Source organism: Cryptotermes secundus, unplaced genomic scaffold (genome assembly GCF_002891405.2).
Source record: "Cryptotermes secundus unplaced genomic scaffold, Csec_1.0 scaffold22, whole genome shotgun sequence".
NCBI classification, from domain to species: domain Eukaryota; kingdom Metazoa; phylum Arthropoda; class Insecta; order Blattodea; family Kalotermitidae; genus Cryptotermes; species Cryptotermes secundus.
The window spans coordinates 4,692,005-4,707,116 of NW_019742961.1; the positions used below are offsets into that span (position 1 = coordinate 4,692,005).

The window sequence follows — 15,112 nt, forward strand, 5'->3', positions numbered from 1 at the left end:
AAATGAACATGTTTAAAGAAAAATAAATATATCAGTGACTTCTGTTTTATCTTGTATGAGGGATAGGCCTTCTCGGCTCTTGCACCGCGACCTACAGTGGTCTATTGTGCTTTCTGTTTTATCTTTCTTCTTTTCTGAAACAGTACATTTTAAGCCTTATTTAATGACTGTAAAATTTGATTCTTTGATAATGGTATATAAATTCAAGTATTGGGTATGGTTTATGTTACTGGGAGTACTCCATAGAGAAAGAAGGATGCCTCATTTTGTAGAACTTACATTTAAGTTCTTATTGGTGCTCTTATAACAGTGCTTTGGTTCCATCAAGTCACCTATTCAAAATTAAATAACCTGTTGTTATCAAATATCTAAACAATTGATTCATGTTGTGACATGCTCTAAACCAGAAACTACAAATTCTCAATAGCTGTTGATTGGTTTTGTACATAATTAACACACAGAAAAGCAGCCGAAGCATCAACTCTTGTTGATACCAAATGTTATTACCCTTCATCATCCTGAAGTACCCCATTGTCATATTCTAAAAGGATGTTCCTGACATCCAGTGTACACTGTGATGGCATGATAGAACCATTCCACCATTGCATTCCTTATATGCATTCATGATACAGCAAAATTTTCAACCCTGCTAGCTTTTATCTATTATGTGGGTGGCTCATGGCTCTCATTGTGTAATAATACCTGTGTTGCTGAAATATAAACAATTTTCATTGTGTATTTCCTTTATATATAATACCTGAAAATCTATCACCATATTCTCAGAAGGCAGGCGTTAGATCCCATCTTTAGCCAGTTCTCCATTTTGTGGAATTGATTGAAAGAATGAGCCAAGCAAGAAACCAGCATGAAGCAGGTAGCAACCTTTGCTTGCTTGCTCTTTGACCCTGAATTTGGAGGTGACCTTTTCCTCCAGAATGTCAGTTGACTGTCAGGGGCCTTTGTAGTATCATATCCAACATTGAAGATGGTTTACCATGCCTACTTTCATTCTGTTATGAACTATGGATTAATATTTTGGGGGAACTCTTCACATAGTGTAATAATTTTTAAAATACAAAAGAATATAATTAGAATCATTACAGGATGTAGAAGTAGAGAATTATTTAAGAAATTAAAAATTCTACCTCTTCAATCGCAATACATATTATCGCTTCTCTTATTTGTTGTTCACAACAAAGATAAATTCAAATTAAATTCTGATGTCTATAACATGAATACTAGAGAGAAATTTTAACTTCCACCTACCCTCATCAACTTTATCAGTATATCAAAAAGGAGTCTACATTACTGACATAAAAGTGTTCAACAATCTGCCACAAAGTATTAAAAACTTGGGCAATGAAACTAAAAAGTTTAAATCAGAGTTAAAGAATTATCTACATGCTCATTCCTTCTACTCTTTAGATGAATACTTCAATGTAAATAGAGAATGATGTAAAATTAAGTTATATTAATTTTTAAGCTAAAATTGCCTGTACTTATGTATGTAACCTTTTGACTTGTTCTGTATCCAAAGGTACTAACCTGCTTGGGATTTATGGAATGTAAATAAATTCAATTCAATTCAATTCAAGATGACAGGATGGTCAGATCATACACAGTTGTTTTCAGTTTTCAGAGCATCTATATTAAAATAATTTTATGTCATCAGAACTGAAAATATCTCTCCTCTGCAGATATTCTTCAGCAGTGAAGCGTCTATCCGAGAGCTAGTGTCACAGCAAATCCAGCAAGCTGCAGATCGTATCTGGCCATCATTAACAGGTTCAGAGCAGGAGGAGTTAAGTCGTGAACAGCAGCAACACACACAGCTTCTAAAGAACACACTCAACTCTGCTCGGTCTCGCCGTGCTCAGCTGGAGCAAGATGTAGAAATCTGGCGAGACTATTGCCAAACTGTGGATAAAGTAAAGTCTCTTCTTGCTCGCACTCAGTTTTCAGATGAACCAGTCACATCACTTGCTGGACTCCACTTCAATATTCAGAAGATAACACATGCCCTCAATGACATCCAAGTAAGCCACTTTTCTTTATTAACTTCTCACGATATCAGTAAGTGGAAAATTGCACTGTACCAATAAAGGAAATCAAGAAATATCAGTACATCTTAAAAATGTGTGTAAGACTATTCTCCTCTTGACAGAAAGATCACATTTACCAAGGCATTCAATTGAAAGAAACATAAGTAATTTAGTATGGCTATTGTGGAACCTTTCTTTCATTGTTACATATTTGTCACATATTTTAGTGACTATACGAGTACATGGGGTTTGGATTGGTAATTGGAGTTATTATACTCGTAAGTGCAAGTAATTAGAACACTCTCACTAATTCACACACTCTACTTCTCACTATAGTACACACTAAGTATTCCCAGTTTATCCTCACTGGTGGTTGCCTGGGAATGGATCCTGACAACATCCTCTTTTGCTCACGTTGTTACTCTTTTGTGACTGCCTCACACCTAAGCCATGGCTCCAACTGTTGACCTCTGAGCCATAATTGTCTAGCTTTTCCCAGTGGCTCTAATTATATAATATCCTTGGCACTGACTGCGTAAAAAACATTGCTTCAAACAGTTTTCTATCATTACTTGTGTATCCATTGCCAAGGAGAAATGTTTGTTAGTCTCTACCTAGCAGTGGTCCAACAGTTTATTTGTTGTGGCATCATATGTTTGTTTCCATGGAAACGTGTTTATGAGCCATTCATTACCAACGGCCATCTCTTCTGGTTCCACTATTTAGGGCTTTCAGCTGCCATGTCAGAGTGTTATGTTAAAGATAGTCATCATATTAAGTTTGGTTAAGGAATTGTTGTTTGTGTTGTAGTCTTCTGAGTTATGACACCATGTGGTCTGGTAGAAAGTTACCTCCTGTCAGACTACAATGGGTTATAACCAAGAAAACCACAATATGAATCCTCACCACCATAAGAATTTTAAATCTCAAATGTGTTTGGTGACTGTGCCAGGGTTTGACCTTTCTGCTAGGTGTGAGTACTTCACAGATTGCCACCTTTCCTGCTTTGCCATGTGAAGCAATATGAGACTGGAGAACACTGTAGAGTGAAATTTACTGTCTGCTTGCAGTTTGTGAATTCCATATGTCTCAGAAATAATTCATTGTGTGGGAATGTTGAGTGAAGCTCAAGACAGGTAATAGTGGTCCCTGCTTTGAAATAATGTTTTAACCATAATGTTTTAAATTATTCCTTGCATTTTACTTCTCACTCATCATTCACAGATGGCAGAATGTGTATCATTTAATTGTTTGCTATCAATCTGTCATTTTTTATTGTTTCTGTTGTTCGATTTCCAAGTGCATGTGCTTATGGTCTGTGGAAGTGGTAACTCTTGTGAGCCATAACGCACATTTAAATGGTCACCCCATGTGTAATTGCAGATCGTTCAAATAACCGTGCAGTGGTTTAAATGGCTCTTCATGAAATGCAGAAACCACAATCCTCCTTGATCACAGGGCATACCAAACACGAGCATTTGCATCATGGAATGGAACATAATGTATAAGAGCTCTTGTATCTTAAGTTGTGTCTTAAGAGTGATTTTTTATAATCATAGCTTCAGCAATTTTATAGTTGTTCTTGTAGATCTTTTTTGACATTAGTTTCTTAAGTAAGGCATTTAAGAAGCTTATGGAACAAATGTTCTAGACAAGATTACAATATTATATTTAAGCATCCTGTTACACTCACACAGTATATATGAGACAAACTCCATCTTAAGTGCAACAATTTAATTGTAGTTCTTTCTTCTTCCCTTCCTCTACACTACATGTTCAAATTGACGCGTGTAGGTTAACAAAGATTTTATACATACATACAATTGGAAAGACTGGTGATTTTAAATTTTAAACTACGGGCAGTGTAGCAGCTACGTAAGAATACACACCTGATGATGGCCATTTAGGGCTGAAACATGTAGTGTGGAGGAAGGGAAGAAGAAAGAACTACAATTAAATTGTTGCACTTAAGATGGAGTTTGTCTCATATATACTGTGTGAGTGTAACAGGATGCTTAAATATAATATTGTAATCTTGTCTAGAACATTTGTTCCATAAGCTTCTTAAATGCCTTACTTAAGAAACTAATGTCAAAAAAGATCTACAAGAACAACTATAAAATTGCTGAAGCTATGATTATAAAAAATCACTCTTAAGACACAACTTAAGATACAAGAGCTCTTATACATTATGTTCCATTCCATGATGCAAATGCTCGTGTTTGGTATGCCCTGTGATCAAGGAGGATTGTGGTTTCTGCATTTCATGAAGAGCCATTTAAACCACTGCACGGTTATTTGAACGATCTGCAATTACACATGGGGTGACCATTTAAATGTGCGTTATGGCTCNTAGACAAGCTTGGATTTTGTCCACCTGACATTTTGGTTTCATCTCATTGTGCTAAATTTTCATACTTCATTGACATGATTCAGAATGATGTTTTTGTCAGGAAAACAAATTCTGTGAAATGTTCTCCAGAATTTTATCTGATTCTTCCTGTTGTACATGCATTGATATGATTCCCATAACAACATTTGATTTTGTAGTGTAAACTTATCTACACCTACACAAAGGAAATTTTGCACAGTGCTGAATCACATATGATTATCACATGGGAATGTAATACCACTTCCTCTTATCACTCTTGCTGATTAAGTAGGAAAGCTGGTAACTGATGTAATGATTGCACATAATGAAAAGGTTGTTAATTGCCTGAGCCCCCAAGTAATCTTACTCCATTATTTAAGTTACAGAGATTAAATGCAAGTCCATGTTCAGATTGGTGATAAAGGGGAGTGCATTAAGAGATGTTGATGTGTGACATGTTGTAACAATTTAATGTCTTCGCTGTTGCCCCCCCCCTCCCCCTACACATTATTTCTCTGAAAACACATATAGGTTACATATTCTATGCTACCAGTTATGACCAAGCAGGTTGGCATACAGTGGTGCTTTAGACATGTATTCAGGTGGTACTAAGTTCAGATCTTGGCTGTTCTGTCTGAGGTTTCTCATGAATTTCCTCAGTCCTTCCAGGAAAATTCCATAATAAATCCTCCATTGGCTATGACTGATTCCTTCCATATCCTTTCCAGTTCATTACTGACCAGTCACCCTATGATTTGACACTGTATAATCTGAGAAACTGACAATTGTAAAACAAGCAAGTGGCCAGTGTATAAACTGATGAAATTATGTTGTGAAAGAATTAACATTATGCCACTCCCACTGTTGCTTGTGCTCTTTATACACACAAAGAGATTTTAACTTTAACCATTCTACAGCAGAAAAGCCAATATATGTCAAAGTATTGAGTATAAAACATGTACGGGTCCCTGTATCTCTTTCACATGTTAAGAAATTTATATGATTAAATTCTTTCTCTTCTTCTTCTAGTGTCATTTCCATTTTATGTGGGCTGATGAATGAGACACCAGTCTCTTTTTTTCTTCTCATAACCTTTCTTTCTCAGTTTCAAAATATTGTATTACTTTACTATAGCTTATAACCATAATAATAACTTATTTGTAAATTGCTTCTTTTGTTTCTTTCCAGAATCAGCAGTCTGAGATTGACCTGTTGAATGAACGGGGACGTGAGATTACCCGACAGTCAGACCTTGCAAATCGTGAACATACTGAGAAGCAGTTAGCAGGCATTAACCGAGAGTGGAATGACTTAGTCAGTAGCCTCGAGAATAGACGAGATACACTAACAAAACTAGCTCAGCACTGGGAGGTAATATGCTTTTTTGTCAGCATTGAAATTTTGTTAGTAATAATACCTATATTCATCTCATCTCCAGTGCCCTTATGGTTGTGTGATCATCACTTTCTGATTCATAGGCCTAACAGTTAAATATGGGACATTGTAAATAACATAAATCCTTTGTACCTCAATACAGTATTGAAAGCAAGTCATATTTTAATTCTTTCATGTGATAAACTTCCTTGTCAGAGTTCCTCATCTGTGATTTGCTGTTACTTATTCAGTCTCTTTGTTCAAGCATGTTCTTTCAAAATTGATGAAGTCATTCTCTTGTTATCTGAGAGTAAAGGTTTTTGCTGTTCTCAACTGATTAAGCACTATGCCATGAAGATATATGGGGCAGTGGATGTATAGATCCACATATTCTTGACCTTGGCACTAGTTGAAGGTGAGAGGTCAGCTTTGTGCCCCAGCCTCTTTACTCCCGGGAAGATTAGCCCCTGTACTCATTGGATAGAAGGATTGGTTGGTGTTAAAATTGGTCTGGACGACATGGAGAGGAGAAAAATGTTACCCCTACTGGGACTTGAAATTTGACCTGTCCTGTCATCCAGCCTGTAGGTAGTCACAATAGGTTAAATCTGAACAGTCAAGTTGTTATTTGAAGCTTACAGATGCTTTAAAAATTCAGTAAATATAATTTATTTGCTGAAACACTGCATGTCAAACATATAAGAGCATCCCATATCCTGAAGATTAAAGATAAAATTAATGAACTTGCTACAGCAGTAAGAGCAAGAACATAGGGACTTGTGAGGTGCTGTCAGAAAGTTCCTGGACTAAGTCTAAAAAGAAATGCTGGCTGAACTTACTCAATTTGGCTGCCATCTCCTTCAGAACACCTCCTTGGGAATATATACAGCGACCCCATCGTTTTTTCCACTCTTCAGAAGCACTGTGTAATTCATTTTCCTTAATGCTCTCGATTACTGCTTGTGATTCCCTTTGGATATCAGGCACTGTTTCGAAACTTCGTCCCTTCAGTTTCATTTTCAATTTGAGAAACAAAGTGAAATCACGGGGCTAAGTCCAGTGAGCAGGGAGGATGGGAAACGATAACCATGTTGTTGTTAGTCACAAACTCTGTGGTTTTCAGGGACGTGGGTGGGCGCATTGTCATGATGAAGGAGCGATGCGGTGCATGTTCAGATATCCTCTTAGGATCTCCTGACAAACTCCATAACTGATCCCACTGGTGTCTGCGAACTCATGGATTGTTCAGCAGCGGTCTTTGTGGATGAGTTCTCAAACTTTTTCAACATTTTCTATTGTTTACTGGTGCTTGTTTGCCCTGAACGTTTGTCATTTTCAACTGACACTCGACCAGCCTTGAAACATGAATGCCATTCAAGAACTGCTGTCTGGCTTAAAGAATGTTCTCCAAAAGCCTCACAAAACGTTTCAAGGTTTTTGCTAGTGGATTTACTGAGATTCATGCAAAACTTGGCACAGACACGTTGCTTGACTTTGCCATCCATCGCAAACAAAATAGAATACAAAGTTGAAAAGCACTCATGTAAAACAGTGCGTGTTCACAGCACGGTGTCACGTGGCAGGCTAGCAATAGGGTTGCAGAAGTGTGACCTTGGCCTCCCCTCTCATCATCTTTCACCGATGCAGTTACAACAATAACGGTTTGGCACCTTCCTGATACACTTCGTATACATAGGTGTAAATCAATTTAAGACTAGTTACCAAGGTAGAACTAGCTTGGTAAAGAATAGCAGCAGTGATCTGCATATAGATTCCCACAACATTTTGAATAGATGCAAGAACTACTTCTCACTGCTATTCAGCAGTGTCAGTGATGTTAATGAAGTGGAAATACATACAGCTGAGCCATTAGCAGCTGAACCTAGTCCTCTTGACTCTGAAATTGCCATTGTGAAGTTGGAAAGGTATAGATTACAAGGTGCTGACCAAATTCTGGCAGAACTGATTCAAGGAGGAGGTGAAACATTATGTTCTGAGATCCATACACTCATTAATTATATTTGGAATAAGGAAGAATTACCTCAGCAGTGGAAGGAGACTATTATTGTATCTATTCACTGTTATCAAATTCATACAAGATTTTATCCAACATCCTTCTCTCAAGGTGAAGTCCATACATAGATGACATTTCTGGGGATCATCAGTGTGTGTTGTGACATAATAGATCACCTGCTGATCAGATTATTTGCCTTAAAAAGATACCGGAGAGCAATGGGAGTATAATTAGAAAGTACATCAGATATTCATATCCTTCAAGAAAACTGGTGTTCAGTCAGCAGGGAAGTATTGTACTTTATTCTCATAGAGTCTGGGGTACCCATGAAGCTAGTTTGTCTTATTAAAATATGTTTAAATGAGAACTGTAGTAAAGACCATATAGGAAAACATTTGTGTGATCCGTTGGCCTGGAACAAGGAGATGCTTTACTGCCATTGCTTTTCAACTTTGCTCTAGAATGTGCCATTAGGAAGATCCAAGAAAATGGGGTGGGATTGAAATTAAATGGGACACATCAACTGCTGGTCTATGATGATGCAAATCCGTTGGAAGATAACATAATTACCGTAAAGGGGAAAACAGGAGCTCTAATTAGTGCTAGTAAGAAGGTTGGTCTAGAAGTAAACAAATAAAGCTAAATATATATTGATGTCTCATCACCCACATGCAAGGAAAATCTTAACATAAGGATAGCTAATATATGTCTTGAAAATGTGGCAGAGTTCAAATATTTGGGTATGAAAGTGACAAATCAAAATTTAATTTATGAGAAAATTAAGAGCAGATTAAATTTGGTTAATAGTTGCTGCCATTTAGTTTATCATCTCTTCATCTTCTCTTCTGCTATCTATAAATATAAAGATTAATATATATTATTATTATAATAATATCTAATATAATCTAATATAATCATCTTCTCTTCTGCTATCTATAAATATAAAGATTAATATATATTATTATTATAATAATATCTAATATAATCTAATATAATCATCTTCTCTTCTGCTATCTATAAATATAAAGATTAATATATATTATTATTATAATAATATCTAATATAATCTAATATAATCATCTTCTCTTCTGCTATCTATAAATATAAAGATTAATATATATTATTATTATAATAATATCTAATATAATCTAATATAATCATCTTCTCTTCTGCTATCTATAAATATAAAGATTAATATATATTATTATTATAATAATATCTAATATAATCTAATATAATCATCTTCTCTTCTGCTATCTATAAATATAAAGATTAATATATATTATTATTATAATAATATCTAATATAATCTAATATAATCATCTTCTCTTCTGCTATCTATAAATATAAAGATTAATATATATTATTATTATAATAATATCTAATATAATCTAATATAATCATCTTCTCTTCTGCTATCTATAAATATAAAGATTAATATATATTATTATTATAATAATATCTAATATAATCTAATATAATCATCTTCTCTTCTGCTATCTATAAATATAAAGATTAATATATATTATTATTATAATAATATCTAATATAATCTAATATAATCATCTTCTCTTCTGCTATCTATAAATATAAAGATTAATATATATTATTATTATAATAATATCTAATATAATCTAATATAATCATCTTCTCTTCTGCTATCTATAAATATAAAGATTAATATATATTATTATTATAATAATATCTAATATAATCTAATATAATCATCTTCTCTTCTGCTATCTATAAATATAAAGATTAATATATATTATTATTATAATAATATCTAATATAATCTAATATAATCATCTTCTCTTCTGCTATCTATAAATATAAAGATTAATATATATTATTATTATAATAATATCTAATATAATCTAATANTCATAGAGTGTTTGAGAACAGGGTGTTATGACTCAAGAGGAATGAAATAATAGGCTGGACAAAATTGTATAATGAAGTGTTATGTAACTCGTACTCTTCGCCAGATAAATTAGAATGATGAAGTCAAGGAGAATTAGATAGATATGGCATGTAGCAAGCATAGGAGAGGGATATGTTTATGGTTTTCATAGGAAAACCTAAAGGACTGAGTCTACTATGAAGACCTAGACATTGCTGGTAAGACAGTGGATTTCAGAGGAGTTGGATGGTGGATATGGGCTGGATTCATCTGCCTGAAGATGCGGATCAGTGGCGGACTCCTGTGAACGTGATGGTGAACCTTCAGGTTCCTTAGGATGCTAGAAGGTTCTTGAATATGTGAGCATTTGTTGGCTTCTCAAGAAGGGCTTGGCTCTATGGAGTTCGTTTGTTAGTTATGTTTCTGTTTAGATTGCCATTACTGATCGCTTACTATTTTGTTTGTGGAATATAAAATGTATTTTTTCTCTCTTGAGGAAGACTGTATCTGTTCTGGCTTTCAGCCTCTTGCTTTCAGTCCCAGGTGTAAAGTATGTTACCAGTAACACAGAAGTGATGCAACCTTCTTCAAAGACAGAACTAATTAAATGAATCTGTCTGCAGAAACACATGATTAGGCTGAGGATGAATTATTAGGTTTAATTGAAGAAAAGTTTTTAATATATCTTGTATTCTGAATATTCTATAATATTTGTTTTTGTTTTCTCTAGGAATTTGAGTCTAAGTGGCAGTCATTTGAGTCCCTCATTTCTGACAGTGAAAAGAAGGCTTGGCATATTGACACTGTCGTTAGATCAAAAGCTCAACTTAAAGAAGCACAGCAAACACTGCAGGTAATTGATGCAAGTGAAAATTAGGAAAGTATTAATCTTCCCTGAGTGCTGCCTGATAAGCAGTGTAAAATACCAAATTTCAAGGAACAGAGTTGAGTTTTTGTCCTTACATTTTAATGGCTTATTTATGAAATCTGAAGTTATGAATTAGAGGTGCTTTGTTCTTTATCTACAATTTCTTTAGAATGAAACATAAATTTTATAAATATAAAAAAATTAAAAAAACTGAGCACTGAAATGCATGTAATTTAACAGTGTGAGAATTAGCATCCATGTTAGTAGATAAACTCATCTCTGAGTTGTAAATCGTTTTCTTGACTGTCGTAACAACAGTTTCCGCCCTCATTGTTACTCTGAAGAAATGGCGTCTTAACATTATCTGGAAATATTTATATGACTCAAAATGTGACTGTCTTCTTTGTAAGAATTTATGTTAACCTTTAGCGTCCAAAGTGCACACATCAGTACAGTGACAGGTAGTTTCATCATGGCCAAAGTGCACATATTCATGTACTCAGGCATTTGAACGCCACTAGCAGAGTCGTGCACATTCTGATAGTAGGAGCACATTCACAATCCTAAATAATTATTTTTAAATACAGTAAAATCAATTAACATACCATGTTGCTACATTGCATTGGACTTTAATTGCATTTTCTACAAAAATTATACATACATCAAAATTTTATTAAGGAACTTTCATTTCAGTGTTCATCAAGGAATCACATGATGGAGTCCACCAGCACAGATATCCATGCTGTGTTTCCACATAGCATTCAGTGTTGATATTTTCTTCAAGATTTATGCCCTAACTGAAATTATGTGAATCAGAATTTTTATCTCGGTGTTTATCAAAGGATCATGTTGTGGAGCCCATAGGTGTGATTATCCATACTTGTTGCCACATCACATTGAGCTGTAATAATATTTTCTGTAAAATTAATGTGCAATTGAGGATAATTTTCATGTCCGTTGCCATCAGTGAATCACGTGGTAGACTCCTTACCATGTAAACACATCACATTACATTTAACTTTAATTACAAATTTCTATGAAAATCATGCTTTGGTCCAAATTTCATAAAGGTTCATTTTTGTGTCATTCATCATGGAATCATCTGGTAGAATGTGTAGGCCCCAATACACTTGCTGTGTTGCCACATTGTGTTCGGCTGTAATTGCCTTAATCTGACATGTTAAACTATATTCTGAAAAGTAGTATTCACATATTTTAATCACTACAACTTTCAGACATTATTTTCTGGTGGTGAGAAGTTCATAAATATGGTGTATTCACAGATCAGCCCAGCTCTGACTAATTTCTTCAATCTATCTGCACTAGTCTTCACGGGTTTATATCACGGGAACTGGAAAAGTGTCACTAAATTACACACTCCCAATCTCACTGCACTATACCACACATAAAGTATTCGATTCAAAAGTTAACTCTTCTTCAAATACAAACTTCCTGTGGCTGCTCCTACTGAGAACCCTTGTCACTCACTGTAACTGTCATTTCTAGTTCCAGTTTTCTCTCTTGTGTGCTTCCGCCACTGCTATTTCTCTCTCTACTGCAACTGCCCTCAACTGAACTCTGCTCGCTTAAATAGCTGAGGGACAGACAATGCATCACAGTAAACACATGTCACGTGATCGTTACCCACTACTGTTGACTGACATCGCAGCACGCTTGTTGCATAGCAATGGTCCATCTGCAGACATAGAAAATGCTGTTCCTTTACTGTTGGCCACCTGTGTGTTGCAGGCATTGTCTAGCAATGGCTGTTGTTTACAGATTCACTGCATAGCAATGGGTCTACATGCAGCAATACTATTATTGACATTTGGCATCTTGTTATTTCAGTTCATGACATGGATTCACTTTTCTTTTTACAGGAAATGTTATCAGAAGCAGAAAGCCACAAATCACTTCATGAAGAAGTGCTGTTTTTGTCTGGAACTGTACTTACGTATCTCACAGCCTTTTCTGAGCCTTCTGCAAATATGCTGAAAGGAAAATTAGATCAGTTGACTGATACATACAAAAAGTGAGTACAAAATTTTGAATTTATTTCTATTGTTTAAATTTTTAGAGTTATTTCTTTTTTACTGTGTGCTGCTTCCCTGTTTCCTTGGGCCTGTGATGTCATGGATAATATGATCTTAAGCGGAATTTATCCTTTTCCTCCTGTGATGACTAATGAATTACTGTCTGTTGGGTTATGCAGCAGTTTTTTCATTTGGGGGGGGAGGTGAACAAAAAGGAAACTGCATAAATTAAATGCCATTTTGCATGTAGTGTACATTCCCAGTTCTCTGCTATACTGTCTGCCCCACCCTATCTGTGCTATTTTTGCATGAAAGTGTTTTTTTTTTTTTTTTTTTTCACCAAGACTGTCTTCAACCAGTCATGAGGTCCTGACATGAACTTTAAAGTAAAATACAAACACAGCAAACCCTCATCAACTACGGGTTTCAAGTATCTGCAGTTTTCCAATTGTATTCACTTTTATCAAACAGTGTCTGGTTTCATCTGTCACTGATCTCTAATTTGTGTATGCACAGAAATTATCAACAGCTTTTTGAACCATGGGAAAACCAGGAGGGACAGATTTATAAGGACATCTGAACCAATTTTCCTAGCTTTCAGGTTACTATTCCAGCACCCTCTTCTGACACATATTCATGTCTAACACTGTGTAAATNATTAAGCACTATGCCATGAAGGTGTATAGGGAAGTGTATGTATAGATCCACATTTTCTTGACCTCGGCACTAGTTGGAGGTGAGTGGAGGTGAGTGATCAGCTTCATGCCTCAGCCGCTGTGCTCCCAGGGAAAGAGCCCTCAGTACCCAATGGATAGGAGTTTGGGTGAATCCCAGAACCATTCTGGGCAACTTGGAGAAGAGAAGATTCTTGACCGTACCGGGACTCGAACTTTAACCTCTCAGTCATCCAGCCTGTAGCCAGTCCCTGTACCAACTGAGCTATCCCAGCTTCCTGGCAAGCTGAATATTTTGAGTAAAGATTTTTGTGGTCTTTCTCGGTTAATGGAGATAATTACCAAGATAATACCCTGACACATGTCACAACTGATGTTGCCAATGTCCCTGATTCTCTATTTATGATTAGTTTCACACCTCATACAATGCTTTGTAACTTCTGCAATTAATGCAATGCTGTTAAAGCCTACAAATGAATCATAAGTGGCAGAAGGTATGTACAGGCCTACATAAATGGTCAGATTGTGGTTGTAGAGTGTAGTAGTTAAGGCCTTGTTGGTGTGAGAAGGAAATTTTTCAGCACTCTGATTATTAGATTATATGCCACAGATAGGGACACAGAGAGGATGTATTCAAAGGGCGATTGCAAAAGAATGGGTTGTCATTACCATACAGGACCCTTGAAATAGTATTGGAAGGATAAGAGCCAGTTGGAGTGGGGATAGAGGTAGACAGACCAGCTGAAAAGATGAAATAGCGTACATAGTATCTTCTACTGTGATCACAAAGAATGGCTGTGTCTTGAATGTATTTAATTTTATGGATTACAATGGAACATTGAAATATGGACGTTGTGGTCTCAGCTTGCTTGGTCACAGGCTCAGATCCTACCAAGGATATGCATCTTGGGTGCATAATTAAAAATTAGCATCTGCTCCTTGACAACATTTATTAGTTTGTGTGGTTCTGTAATGGCTCAGCCTCCCTGTAAGAGAAGCTTTCTTTGCCTCCCGTTTTGATCTTTTTATTTATGGTTGTAAATGCTTTCAGTAGCTTAGGTTATGTAGCACTGAATCATAGGATTATTAGTGAATAAAATATCTTAAAGGATGTGCAGTAAAATGGTGATTGCCTAATTTGAACTGCTGTCTCAGTAGTGCCTGAAGGGATTGAGGAAAGCCACGATAATTGTAGAATAGTAGGTCTGTAGACTGAGATTTGAACTGTGTTTAATTCACTTAGTGGGGGGTGGAGTCCAACTGGGTCCACGCGGCACTGCGGCCACTGATTGGCCTAAATATTCTGCCCTTGGTTTTGATGTTTAGGAACATTCCACCACTTCATTAACATAACAGTGGCATTGATTTTATAATGAAGCATTATTACATGCAGATGCAAATTTTTATGGATATTTAAGACTTCCTTTTGAATTCCTTCTTACTTGATAATTCGCGTTACATCATCTGATGGATAACTTGGGCTACAGGAGTGCTCTGTATACTTGATATGCTCAGAGCTCCTGCCAATTCTAGTGACTCTGTGTTGCACACAAGACATGAGACTATTTTTAGGCCATACACTGCATGCAGGCAACACAATGGTGTTCTCACAGAAGGTTTTGTGGTGTTGCAGGACGTTTTATAACAGTCCTTTTGTGCCCTTTGTCATTATCCCTTTCTGATTTCAATGATTGAGAATGTATTTGGTCATACACATTTTAAAATAATTAATAACTTACATTTTATATTAACTTTTCTACATTTCATTCCTTTGTGGAGGCAGGATAGCTCAGTTGGTATAGTGATACGCTGTGGGCTAGACAGCTGGGGATT

At 35.7% G+C, this 15,112-nt stretch overlaps 1 protein-coding gene across 4 annotated transcripts in view; it reads left to right on the top strand.

The window, feature by feature from the left end:
- Positions 1 to 15,112, top strand: part of LOC111873382 (nesprin-1) — a 410,258-nt gene that overhangs the window by 236,643 nt on the left and 158,503 nt on the right. For all 4 annotated transcript variants that reach the window (XM_023868043.2, XM_023868044.2, XM_023868046.2 and 1 more), the window contains 4 exons: positions 1,698 to 2,036; positions 5,602 to 5,784; positions 10,435 to 10,557; positions 12,453 to 12,604. In XM_023868043.2, coding sequence (XP_023723811.1) covers positions 1,698 to 2,036; positions 5,602 to 5,784; positions 10,435 to 10,557; positions 12,453 to 12,604 — 797 coding nt within the window. The remainder of the gene's footprint in view (positions 1 to 1,697; positions 2,037 to 5,601; positions 5,785 to 10,434; positions 10,558 to 12,452; positions 12,605 to 15,112) is intronic.